Source organism: Nelumbo lutea, chromosome 3 (assembly GCF_056320005.1).
Source record: "Nelumbo lutea isolate HS-2025 chromosome 3, American lotus-T2T, whole genome shotgun sequence".
NCBI lineage: Eukaryota > Viridiplantae > Streptophyta > Magnoliopsida > Proteales > Nelumbonaceae > Nelumbo > Nelumbo lutea.
The window spans coordinates 39,708,894-39,723,387 of record NC_142686.1 but is presented as its reverse complement, the minus strand read 5'-3'; the positions used below and the strand labels follow the sequence as shown (position 1 = coordinate 39,723,387).

The 14,494-nt window shown below is 35.7% G+C and overlaps 1 protein-coding gene across 1 annotated transcript in view; it reads left to right on the top strand.

Moving 5' to 3' along the window:
• The window catches only part of ABCF3 (general control non-repressible 3), a 57,095-nt gene extending 48,331 nt beyond the window's left edge, over nucleotides 1–8,764 (top strand). The window contains exons 15-18 of the mRNA XM_088978515.1: nucleotides 5,708–5,795; nucleotides 6,102–6,187; nucleotides 8,182–8,244; nucleotides 8,376–8,764. Of these exons, the coding sequence (XP_088834641.1) occupies nucleotides 5,708–5,795; nucleotides 6,102–6,187; nucleotides 8,182–8,244; nucleotides 8,376–8,501 (363 nt within the window). The 3' untranslated portion in view covers nucleotides 8,502–8,764. The remainder of the gene's footprint in view (nucleotides 1–5,707; nucleotides 5,796–6,101; nucleotides 6,188–8,181; nucleotides 8,245–8,375) is intronic.
• Nucleotides 8,765–14,494: the final 5,730 nt, after the last annotated feature.

The window sequence follows — 14,494 nt, the reverse complement described above, 5'->3', positions numbered from 1 at the left end:
TTCGATCTTCCTTGGATCCTGTCCAGTCAACATCTGAAAAACATTCAATTCTAGTATGACCATGATTGCCATACAAAATTCCTCGCCCAGGTGCTCCTTTTAAGTAGCACAAAATTTGTTCTACAGCTGTCCAGTGATTAACTGTTGGAGAGGACATGTACTGACTCACCACACTAACTGAATATGCAATATCTGGACGAGTTACTGTAAGATAATTCAACTTTCCGACCAATCTTCTATATCTCTCAAGATCTTCAAATAATTCACCATCTTTTGTGAGCTGCAAGTTAGGAACCATTGGAGTGCTACATGGCTTAGCTCCCAACATTCTCGTCTTAGACAACAAGTCAAGTACATATTTCTTTTGAGGTAAGAATATTCCCTTCTTGCTTCTTGTTACCTCAACACCCAAGAAGTATTTCAACATTCCCAAATCTTTGGTATGAAACTGAGTGTGGAGAAAGGATTTAAGGGGTGAAATCCCTGTAGTATCACTCCCTGTAATGACAATATCATCCACATACACAACTAACAAAATGATGCCGGCAATAGAGTGCTTGAAGACTTTGCTTACCAAACCAGGCGCGAGGACTCTGCTTCAACCGGTACAAAGTTATGAAGATAGCAAACTTTCCCATACTCCCCCTGAGCAACAAAGCCAGGCGGTTGCTCCATATAAACTTCCTCTTGAAGATCCCCATGAAGAAAAGCATTCTTGATGTCTAACTGATGAAGGGGCCAATTATAAGTAGCTGCCATAGAAATAAACAACCTGACAGAAGTAAGTTTAGCAACAGGAGAAAAGGTATCGGAATAATCCACTCCATAAGTTTGAGCATATCCTTTAGCAACAAGACGGGCTTTCAATCGGGCAATGGACCCATCAGGATTGACTTTAACTGTAAACACCCATTTACACCCAATAGCCTTATTTGCAGGTAAATTTACCAATGTCCAAGTACCATTGTCCTCTAAAGCATTCATCTCCTCAATCATAGCATTACGCCATCCAGGGTGAGAAAGGGCTTCTTTAACAGTCTTAGGAACAAAGATAGAATCAAGAGATGCAATAAAAGAACAAGAAGAGGACGACAAATGATTATAAGACACAAATGAAGATACTGGATAAGTACACTTACGCTTACCTTTACGAAGAGCAATAGGGAGATCACCATTAGAGCTGGTGCAGGACATGGATCCGGAGGGGTTGGTCGCCAAGAATAAACCTGTATTGTAGGTGGCTTAGGCCTGGCAGGAGTAGATTCAATAGGATGTGAACCAGATGATGTGACAATATAGATTAACAAATTATCATCCTCCCTCTGACTTGAATGAGGTGTAGATGGAAAGAAAGGTGTATCTTCTAGGAAATTAACATCACCTGACACAAGATATCTGTGAAGAGTAGGACAATAACATCTATACCCTTTTTGAACACGAGAATACCCAAGAAAAACACAATTCAAAGATTTTGGATCTAGTTTGGTAACCTGAGGACGAACATCCCGAACAAAGCATGTACACCCAAATACCCTAGGCTCAATAGGAAACAATGTTTTATTTGGAAACAGAACATGATAAGGAGTCTTACCCTGAAGGACAGATGAAGACATATGATTAATAAAAAAAACATGTTGTGGAAACTGCATCAGCCCATAAAGGTTTAGGAACCTTCATTTGAAATAACAAAGCTCTTGTAGTTTCAAGGTATCTATTTTTCCGTTCAGCAACCCCATTTTGAGATGGTGTATCTACACAAGAAGTTTGATGAAGAATGCCATGCTGAAGCATGTAAGTTTGAAAGGATTCTGACAAGTACTCCTTAGCATTATCACTTCTCAATATTTGTACAGAAACATTAAATTGAGTTTTATTTTCAGCACAGAAAACAGAAAAATGAGAAAACACCTCAGAACGATTTTTCATTAAATATAACCATGTCATACGAGAGTAATCATCAACAAAAGTAACAAAATACTTAAACCCAGTTTTGGACTCAACTGGACACGGACCCCAAACATCTGAATGGACTAATTCAAAAGGAGCACTAGCTCGTTTATTGACTCTAGGACTCGAACTAAGACGATGGTGTTTAGCAAACTGACAAGACTCACAATTTAATGACGACAAACTCTGAAATTGAGGACAAATTTGCTTTAACACATGGAGAGAGGGGTGGCCCAACCGACAATGTGCTTCAAAAGGGGTAACAACTCCAGAACAGGTTATGGATCTTGGAACTTGTGTATCAAGGATGTAGAGACCTCCAGACTCATGTCCCTTACCAATAATCTTCTTCATCGTAAGATCCTGAAATAAACAATAATTAGAAAAAAATGAGACACAACAATTAAGGGTATGAGTGAGTTTGCTAACAGAAATTAAATTAAATGATAACTGAGGTAAACTAAGAACAAATGACAAAGGAAGTGATGGTGTTGGACTAATTGTGCTAGACCCAATAACACAAGATGTTGACCCATCTGCTAAAGTAACAGGAGAGGTAGATTTATGTGACTGAAAGGTAGAAAACAGACTTGAATTACCTGTTATATGATCTGTAGCTCCAGAATCAATGACCCATTTTGAAGAGGAGGAAACAAGACATGTATTGGGTTTACCTGACTTGACGATGGCAGTAACAGGAGTAGATTGAGGTTTCAATGATTCTTGGTACTGAGCAAATTTGGCATATTCATCTGCAAATATCATAATAGACTTCTTAGAAGTATCCGTGGTGGATGCAATATGGGCTGACTGAGTTTTCTTATTCTACAACTTCCTGCAATCCCGCTTCATATGTCCTGGCTTATGACAGTAATGACACTATCTCTCCTAACTCCTGTCCACGAGTATTAGTATTCCTGTCATAGTTACTTGACCTACCACTACCACTCTTGTATTGTTGTCTCCCTGATTCAGATGTATTATTGCGGTTGACAAGGGCACTACTAGGCTGAACAGGTGGAGAACATTCTGTACGAAGGACCCTACTGAAAGCATCTTGTAGAGAAGAGATCTCTAAACTGGAAAGAATCTAAGATTTAACAGTCTCAAATTCAGAAGGTAGGCCAGCTAAAAAACTCATAACAACCATCTTTTCTCGCTGAGCTTGTTGAACAATCACATCAGTACTAAACGGAAGCAACATATTAAGTTCTTCATATGTTTTCTTGAAATCCATGAAATAGCTTGTAAGAGATCTATCGCCTTTGTCCGCCCTGTAAAAGGCTTTGCACACATCATAAATGCGGGAAATATTCCCCTTTCCAGAGTACAAGAACTCTAGATAGTTCATTAATTTCTTAACAAATCCATAGTGAGTGACTAAACCAACCACCTCACTTTCAATGGAGTTGTGTATCTACAAGAACAAACGGGCATCCTCCCTCAACCAAGACTTTCTCGAGTCATCAGTCAAATGGTTATCCATAGCAATACTCAGCAAATATAGTTGAATAGTTTTACTCCAATCCAGATAATTAGAGCCATTAAGCTTATGCTCAGTTATTTTTGACATCACTGGAACAACATCCGACATAACTACTGATTTCTTGTCTGCCATAATCTCAAAATTCAAATAAACAGAATATTTTGAACACCGAAAATCAACAGAGCACATCTGTTGAAAACATCGGAATGTATTATTCATCAATCTCGTATGTATATATACAAGATACAAATTCTATGTTAGGAAAGAATATATTAGGAGAGAAGACTAATCAAATTCCTACAAATCAGTCCTACAATCAAGGTAAATCATATCTCCCTAGTATTTACTTCCTATTTTAATTATACAGTCTGTAACATCATATCTCCCTAGTATTTACTTCCTATTTTAATTATACAGTTTGTAACATCTTCCTATTTTAATTATACAGTCTATAACACTTAGCATGGTCCCAGAATTCTTTAGTTGTATCTAGGAACCTAAAATTCACACTGATTTTAGGTTCCATGCCATTCCACAACAAGCCATGATTTGTGCATCCTCCTGTTCCCAATCACTGAACCCTTGAGAATTAGAGGAGGGTTTCTCCTCTCTCACATGTTTTACCTTTTTCTTGGCTTTTAAAAACACCTCCACATATTTGGCCCATGGCACATAATTCTCACCATTCAACTTAATAGATGTCATTTGAACATTTAGGTAATCTGGAGAAATCATAACACCTGTTTTATTGTCATTCCCATCTCCAGTTGATGCCATCTTAACTAATTCACCTCACTTCACAAAGAAATCATTGTTATAAACAAGGTATTCACCTTTGACTATTCAGTACAACTTCATGCACCACCGCAAAACCCTAACTCACTCTCAACACCACTGATTTCTTCAAATACACATCACACACCTAATACAAGAGCTGTAATCAATCAGCCATCAAATCAAACACCTGTACTGCACACTACAGAACTAACTTGTACCCGGCTGAACACTACTCCACCCGAACCTGCTCTCTTCATACCATCGAATAGAGAGCTTCCTACCAATCACCACAAACAACCACTGCACCACAAAGCGGAGGCATGAAGGCCTCCTACAGAGAAAAACGATCACTCCTTTGCAGCCTTTCCCTTAATCTCCCAGTGATTCTTGAGAAATCTACGAAACCCTAGAGAAAAGGGCGATAAAAAAAACTGGGTAAATCAGAAAAAAGGAGAGCGGATCTGAACTTGTTATATTTGCTCTTATACCATGTAAAAGAAGAAGAAGAAGAAGAAGAAGAAGAAGAAGAAGTAGTGTCAAAGTCTCCCTCTCTAGCCGACCCACTTTGTATTTGTAGTAAATGGTTGAGTTACAAGAAAGACAGTATTGTCCCTTATAAGTGATGGGACACATAACTTGAACTTGAATAAAGAAGACCTTTCACTTTCAACTAGATAAGCCAAAAGACCAAAGTACCCCTGTACTGTTGACACTAACAAGCATAAAGTGACCATTCTCATGAGCCAAATCTGCATTTTCACAGTTGTCAGTCCAGCATTTTACCATTGCTCCAAGTAATGGACCCTTGGCATCCTACCATTATGAACTAAAATGGAAATTGTGCTAGTATTCTACTAGTTAATACAATATCAACCAATGTTGTAAGACTCAGACCAGACTACCAGAATGATTGCCAGGTTGCGGGTCAAATGGTTTGACCGTGAGTCACATAATTGCTATATATGTTTTATAAATTATATCACATCTGAACGTGCTGTCTGGGTGGTTAGTTCTTGTTTTTGGCCCCAAATGTCCATGTATTTAACAAGTAACGAATTTGACTCTCCCCTTTAACATTTTATGTTTCTGAGCATTTACTGACCTGGGTGGGCCATTGAAACAGGTTGGGGCGTTAAACCCAGCTGGTTTTCAATGGCTCTGCCTGGTTTTGACCGTTCCACTAGTTTTCCAGAAAATTGAAAACCGGGGTTTTAAAAAATTGGAATGGCCTCCCGGGTCTAATGGTCCAACCATCTGGTCTGGTTTGAGTCTAAAACACCACTTAAAAACACGCACATTCTACTTGTTAGTACCCCCGGAACTGGACTACTTTCAAAATGCTGCTCTTAATTCTTTGTCCATTTGTGGAAAGGTTCTAATTGGAGTGGCTTACTCTATTAACTGATGAATATTTTAGCTAGTGATCTTATGTTTGCACGAAACATGAGCAGAGTGATTATTGTATCAGAATTTGTTGAGATAGTTTGTCCCTTGCAGGGAGTGCCAGAGCAGAAGCTCCGAGCTCACTTGGGTTCCTTCGGTGTAACAGGCAATCTTGCTCTTCAGCCAATGTATACTTTGTCAGGTACCTAAATCTTGCTCTTCAGCCAATGTATATTTTGTCAGGTACCTAAATCTTATAATCTTCATGCATGTTAGATGTGCCTGTAGAGTGGAAACTTGCATTAATAACCATGGTTCAAGCTTAAAACGGAGGGAGTTTAATTTAAAATTGATTCAGATGAGTCAGTGTCCAACTTCTTGATCTATTAATCTTAGTAAAATCTGAGTTTTACAATTCAAATTCCATGAGCAAATTCTGTTTGTATAGCGATTCTTTGAACATTGGGTTCCATAATGACCATAGTACTGATCTAAAATGTTATTTCAGGTGGTCAGAAAAGCAGAGTTGCATTTGCAAAGATAACTTTCAAAAAACCACATATCATTCTGCTTGATGAGCCATCGAACCATCTTGTGAGTTGTAGCTTGCCTTTCTTGCTGTATTTTGTTGTTTCTCCTTTATTAAAGGATTATGGAACTTGAGGCTTGGCTTTTTGACTTGGTGCTTATGTCAGTTTTATAGAGCTGATTTCTCAGTACTTTTCCCTAGCAGAAAAGAACTTGATGTTATATAGCCCCTATTTTGTATTTTCCAAACAAGTAACTTTGTCTAGTCTTGGTTTTCCATGAAATGTCATCCCTATACCTAAAGCTCTTTTTGCAGTGCAATTTCATTTCACTAGTTCAAATGTATGAGAATGCAAATTCTGGTTGACTTTTTCTTTGTTTTTTACTTAACTTTACTTCATTCAGGTTTTGTTTTGCTTTGTCTACATTACAATCAGACAAAGTGAAATCTCAAGCAAGAAAAAAAAAAAAAAGAATGTACACTCAAATCATTTGCATTCCCATACTTTTGTACTAGTGCAAATGAAATTGCATTGCAAACAAACCAGGCCTTTGGTACTGGACATGATACAGTTCAGGGTTCTTGCAAAGATGAGTGCTCAGAAATGAAGTATGGTTGATTGAGAATGTATGCTGTTGAACCAAAGTGTATGTGACATTTAATTGTTCTTAAAATTGATTCAACTTCTGACTTGGTCATTCTGTAACCAAAAGTTATCAGTGAGTAACCTCCTATAATTTGATTGGAGATGACATTTGCCATCGATGTATTTACTGTGCTTGTACTGGTACTGGTTGTTCCATTTTTGGACAACCTGCATTTATGACCTGGCATAGATGTATCTTATATTTTGTACTTTTACTGATTATTTCATTTTTGGGAAATACCCAACATAGTCCTGCCTGCCCTTTGCACATTATATGTTTTAACTTACACTTGCATTTGTAAATGTTTCTACTGGGTCCAGACGATCCAGTCAAGTGTGTGCTATCTAGGAGTTAAGTAGACGAAAAACTGCTCTTGTTTATATGATTTTTATCATATTGCCTAGATGATTGGTTGGTTGGCATAATGTTATGATTTAGGCGATGCTTGAAAACAGCTGATGTGCTGAAGGAGGATTGCAGAAAAGATAAGAATGCTCCTTTAGCCATTTGAGTAACTTGTCCTCTAATTATTTTCATTGTTATACTTCTAAAACATTTTAACATACACTAACATTACCCCTGGATTTAAGTCATTTTTAGTTGGAACCTTTTTCAAATTGTACTTTCAGTGCCTACTAATTTAGTTATCAAATACCATATTGGTGTAATCCATTGTTGTCAATGTGTCACCTAGGGACCTTGGAGGTACAGACTTGCAATTAGGGAAACAAAAGAGATTATGTTTATAAAAAAATAAAAGAAATTATGAATGAGCTAAGAGCAAGTGTTACATGACTGCCATGATCCTTCTTAGAACAAGCTAGGTTGTATGTGGTTCATTTTCGTTGTATTTTTTTCTTTTCTTTTTTGGGTGGGCCTGAGATGGTGGAGTGCTTTGTATTCTTGGTATTAGGGGCAAGGTGGGATATGTGCTCCCTTATTTTTTTAGATTTTTGTTTTGAAAATGGTTAATAAAATTTTAAGGTGGCTGCCCCTCGAATAAAGTTGGGACTAAAAAAGTGGGTGTCATGATCTGCCAATGGATTTGCAAAAGAAGGGCAGCGAGAAATCAGATGTCCTAAGGGGGGAGGAATGTAATAAATCTTTGAAGAGGTGGTTAACCGAGGCTAGCCACTATGGGGGTTTAGCTGATTTTACGAAGCATATTGTACTAATTACTCTTTTTCATTGTTATTTTAATAAAATTTAGAATAGTTATCAATAATTTTTTGACATGCAATTGTTTTGTTAAATACTTGAATACATGTCTTTGTATTTAGTTGGCACACTTTTTCTGGGCGGAGGGGTAGTACACTGTAAAAGCTTCGTGTGGGTTCACTCTTTGTAAAGTTGTACTCTTGTAAATTAAAATTTTGACTGCTCATTAGATATGTTTTTATTTCCGCATACAGGATTTGGATGCTGTAGAAGCACTCATTCAAGGTCTGGTTCTCTTCCAAGGCGGTGTACTCATGGTATTATGCTTTTGCTTTATATATTCACCCCTTCTATTGTTTTGTTACTTTGTCTAATCATTGGGAAAAAAGTGTACATTCATTCTGTTCATTTTTACGCCCTTCACTAAGATTTAGTTTCCCCTTTCCAGGTTAGCCACGATGAGCATTTAATATCCGAGAGTGTGGAAGAACTGTGGGTAGTATCACAAGGCAAGGTCGCACCGTTCAAAGGGAATTTCCATGATTACAAGAAGCTACTCAAGTCCTCGTCTTAGGCTAAAGGTATTTGGATTTTCTGTTAACAATCACGGTGTCATTGTTGCAAAGTTGTTGCTCATGGGCTACGTGGAACAGCAATGCATAATATAGCTGGGCCCTGTTATTGTACACGAGGAAAAATTTCATTGGGATATTTTGGAGTTTTATAGGACAAACAAAATATATGATATGTAAATTTAATAGTAATAGGATTGTAAAATCAAGTTGCACTTGATATTGGAAACGAAGAGATAATTTAATGTGATTTTTCTTGGTACAATGGTTCAATGATTTAACTAGGGAGAGATTGTGGGGGATATTGCCCATAGAATTAGAGCAGCAGGATGAGCAAAATGTAAGGGTGTGATAGATGAGTATAATTTGGATCAAAAGGAAATTTCTATAAAATAGTTGCAAGGCCAACTATGTTGTATGGAGTAAAGTGTTGGGTGGTAAAAAAATGACTGGCAGAAGTGAGAATGCTGAGATAGATGAGTGGAGTAAGGTTAGTATTGACATGTATCGGCCTGTATTGACCGATATGCCCCTGTAGTGGGTGTATCGGGGGTTTGACCGGTTCAAGGGGTGGAGGAGCCCTAAACTGCCCCCTGAATCGGTTTCAGAAAAAAAAATAAAAAAAAAGTAAAAAAATTGTATCGATTTTTTTTAGGTGATAAAATGATAAAATGATAGGATCAGAAGTGTAATCTAAGTAACCTAGGAACAGCTCTAATAGGTGATAAAATGATAGGAAGTAGACTAAGATGGTTTGGAAATGCAGATAGAAGATCATTAACAATACCCGTGAGAAATGATTTGTTTCAAGTCAAAGAGATTGGAAGGGCTAGAGGTAGACCAAAAAGGACATACACGGTAGCAAGAAATGATTTAAGCATCAATAATCTATGGCTATGACATTAAACAGAACGGCACATGATTCGTGTAGCTGAGCCTGTATGGTTGGAATAAGGCTGGAATGATATTTTTTGGGATTTACTCCTCACACCGACCTCACAGCCACATCCTACTGTAACATCTCCCATGAATAATAACATCCAAATATGAGAGATATTCTGGACTGAGGAGCAGTTTGAGAGGATCAGATCCGAACTCCTGATGCACAAATTGCTTTTTTTCAAAATATAAACAAGAAAGGTATTCCTGCACATTCTTGCCAAATTTAAACTTGATTGTAAATGCAATTAACAATTTAGACAAAACAAAAAATATTTAGGCCCTGTTAGCTTTTGGTTAGTTGGGTAAGGTAGTTACCTAGATAAGTTTTTCCTGGGAAACATTTACCTGGGTAAGTGCATTTACTCATTTATTTAATTTATCATGTAAATAAGGTAATGACCATTTTAACCATAAAAATTCATTATTAAAAGGGACATTTTTGTCTTACTCAAGTGTTAGCAACTTCCCCCTAGGTGGGAAGGTTATCTACCCACCTAGGAGGGTAAGTGATACTCAGGAAAATAAACTTTCCCTGGTCCCCACATAAATCTGAAAAAAACAATATGGGGTTCTTAGTCAATGGGAATTAAAATCCCATTGACCAACTTTCCCCCTTTCAAAATACAAAAAAAGAATTGAAGGTTAGAAGCTCATACTCTTTCTAATTCTTGCTTTGCCTCCTTGAGAGAGGAACCAGAAACTATCTCAAGCTACGCATCTTGAGGACCTCTGAACCTCCGGTAACTTTTAAAGGCTGTTATAATGTAGCTGTCGACAGTCTACCCACGTAGTCGCTTGAAGCATAACCTTCGTTGACGAGAGAGAACCCAGAATATATGGATGCTGTTTAAATTTTAAAATTTTGGTAAATTTGGAAAGGTCGCAGTAGGATGTGAGGGGGAGTGAGTTAGAGCTACGAACATAAGAACATAGATGATTCCATATCTCATTCATAAAAATGGATCCTATACTCTCTCAGATATAAAAATAATGATTTCAGCGAGTGGAGGGACCCCATTTAGATGAGGGTCGCGATTCTAACTTCTCAGGTGAATTTATTATACATATTTGCAAGGCTGATGAACAATCCAGCAGTTTCAGGCTTTCATTGAACAGTATTGTATGTCGATAATAGTAAGATCAAGGTTTTAAAAAAGGTTCGTAATTGGAACCGTTTTGGCCATCGGTTTCTAGACAGTTTGACTGTTCGGTTCAAATGAATGGCCCGTTCCAATTTAAAAATAAAAATAGTAAAAAATCGGGTCAAATAAGTCGACGGTTCAACTACTTCGGTCAGTGGGTCGCCGACCAAATCAATAGTTTTTGACTAAGAATTAGGTTAAGGGTGAAATGAAACCGATTGTCTAAATGGTTTCTGGATTGAACAGTCCAACTGTTGAAGTCAATGATGACCAGAAAACACCGAGTAAGATGCATTAGATTTCAATCTTTAATTAATATGATACGCCAGATATTGTATCAAAATTTTGAACTTTGATTTATCTTGTATGATAGGCATAAATAGTGTTATTGCGGTAATCATAAGATGTATGGTCTACGAGAGTGATGTGGTTCATTATGAACAGCCCCATTCACAATATCTCATGGACAGGGATTGTCCATACACCAATTTATTGTCTCCACATTTATCTCATGTATGGGGACCATTGACAGTGACCCAACCTAGTTTTTATGGTTTGATGAATCACATTTTTACCCTAAATCCTAATTTTTTACCATTGTGAAGTCATAGTACACTCTCTATTGTTCTCTGTTAAAATAGGAACCTTCCTGTCTCCACTGTTTTATGCCACCAAAACGTTGTTGATAAACCCACTCCTCTGTAAAGTTCTCTAGTTGATCTGGAACAAGTATGTGGGCTTTGCCATCTCTTTTGCTTCCATTGGAAAACCAAATTGAAGCTTGTTTTCTCTTCCACAATAGCTCACTCTGCCAGTCTCTTCTGTCGATTAACCACCACTGTACCGCTCCATTGCCTTTCTCAACTGTCAACTCTCAACCAAAAATTTCAAGTTTGTTTTCTCTTCCACAAGTATGTGTATTGATAGTTTCCCTAATGTTGTTAGCTTGGAAAATTTAATGTTTCTTACTATCATTAGATTGATAATTTTTGTGTTTATATGACAGACTATTAGATAACTCCACTAGTATGAGTTTGCCTTACATTGTCGGTCCCAATCCTGAATAAAAGAGAAAATTATTATAATGAAATTTTTGTATTCATATGATAGATTATTAGATACTCATGAATATGTATTCTGATTTGTTCTTTTGTGTTCATGCTAAGGAGTTCTCTAGAAACGACGCATTGCACACCCTAACTTGAGTGTAGTGTTTAATGGACAAGGGTTTGTTAGGGTCGTCTTCATAAGTAACCTGCCATGACAACACCTGACTGTAATGTTAAATAGGCAAGGGTTCCCACATCATTCTAGATGGGAACAAGTAAAGAAGATAGTCCAAGAAATACAACTTCGTTTAGCCACTTGGAATTAATGTAGAAGCATTAATAGGAAAAGCTATAGAATAAATAGACACTTTGAAGAGGGGATTGATTAATATTGTATGCCTACAAGAAACCAAATAGAAGAGTAAAAAAACTAAAGAATTTAAGTGAGAAAATCATTAACATAATTAGTGTTTATGCACCTTAAGTGGATTTAGAAGAAAACATTAAAAGACATTTTTAGTAAAACTTAGAATGATTAATCCAAAAAAATCCAAATGGAGAGAAAATTATTATAAGATGAAACTTGAATAAGCTTGTAGGGAAAAGAAATGTAAAATATGATATGATATATGAAGGATTTGGATTTGGGGATAGGAATGAATCAAGAGGTACAATATCATTTATAGCAGTTTATGATATGGCAGTTTTAAATACCTATCCAAAAGAAGGATGAACACTTAATAACATTTAAAAGTGAATCAAACATAAATCAAATGAATTTTTTTCCTTACTAGGAGAATAAAATGAATGATATGTAAAGATTGCAAAGTTATTCCAAGTGAAAGCTTACCAACATAACATAGATTAGTGGTAGTAAATGTACACATCAGGAAATGAGAGGAAAATAAGGAAGAAAATAGATATCTAAGAAATAGGTAGAAAAAACTAGAAGGAAAAAATCTAACTCAATTTAGAAACAAGTTGATAATAGAAGGAAATTGGAATTTAGATGGAAAGATTAACGATTTTTGGCTTGAAATAGCAAACAACATATAGAAAGTAGAAAAAGAGGTTTTAGGAGAATTTAAAGGAAAATGAAAAGTAATAAAAAAACTTGATAGTGAAATGAAGAGATTCAAAATATAATCAGATTAAAACAAGCATGTTACAAAGAATGTCAAATGGCTAAACATGTAAAAAAAGGAAAAATATAAAACCATAAGAAAGGAAGTTAAAAAAAAAAGCGAATAAAGGTAAATTTGAGGCTTATGATGAGCTTTGCCAAAAATTAGGCATTATACACTAGTAAAGTTGAGAGAAATGAAAGGGCTTTAAACTATGTCAGCTACATTAAAATTGAAAATCAAAGTCCTGATAAAACATGTGAAAATCAAATAATATGGAAAACTATTTTTAAAAATTATTAAATGAACAATAAAGAGAGTGTTAATGAAGGAGAACTAATGCTATTCATGTTAAAAATAATGCATACCTACACTAAATAAGATGAATAAGAAAAATATCATTAGGACCTAATGGAATTCCATCAGAAGTATGGAAAATTATGGGAGAAGTAGGTTGTTATGACTAACTAGGCTATTTAGTAAGATAGTAAACGATGTTTGATGATTGGAGAAATAGTAGTATGGTGCCTATATTTAAAAATAAAGACATGTACAAAGTTGTAATAACTACTGAAGGATTAAGCTCATGAGCCATACTATGAAATTTTTGGGAGAAAATAATTAAACAAAGATTATGACTTGAAACAAGTGTATTAGAAAACTATTATGGTTTTATATTAGGGAGATCAACCATGGAAAATATATTTCTTTTGCGACAATTGATATGAAAATTTAGAAAGAAAAAGAAAGATCTCCATACGATGTTCATTGATTTAGAAAAAAACTTATGATAGAGTTCCTAAAGAGTAATATGGTGGGTCTTGAAAAAAAAAGTGGAGTTTAAAATAAGTATATAAACCTAATTAAGGATATATATATGAGAGGACAACAACCAATGCTAGAACATTGATGGGAGAGATTTCAAGTTTTATAGTTACGATGGGTCTTCATACCAAGGTTTAACACTTAGCCCTTATCTATTTGCACGGATCATAGATGAATTGACTAAATATATTTAGGAAGAAGCTCCATGGTGCATGTTGTTTGTGAATGACATTGTTTTAATGTTCAAATTCAGTTGTTTAAATTGATTAAATATATTCACTTGTTTAAATTCTTTTAATCTCCAAACTACCATTTTCTTATTTATTTGAATGGTTTATGATTTGATTAGTTTTCTAAATATAACATTGAAGTTCTCACAGTTGCTCCAATAGATCCTTGCATATTTCTGGCTAGATTCAATGTTCAAATGAAATGGTCAGTGAAATGAATCAAGAATTAAACAATTTTTTTTTCTGCGTCAATGAAATGATTTTTGTTATTTTAACCAGTTTTGTTTGGAGAAAATGGTAGTATTTTTGGGGGTAATAGACTTAAACCTCCCTTAAAGTTTAAGATAAATACAAGTACCTCCCTTATAAATTCTAATAGGACTTAAACCTCCTCTGTCAAAATAAGATTCCATTAAATTTGACAGAAAAATAAGAAAAAGACTCTTTTATCCTTTATTGCTTTTTAAGTTTAAGAAAACCACCCAAATTGGGAAATAAAGGATTTCCACTGTTTTTTTTCTAGAAGGATAAAAGTATGCATTAAACCCAAAAATTATATCAAGAGGGACTAAAACCTATTCAAGACAAAAATTTGACTCTCTAACTAAGGCCAACATATGAGTCAATTTATTTGTATCACAACTAATATGATGAAGGGATGGCTGCATAAAAATAGCGAAATA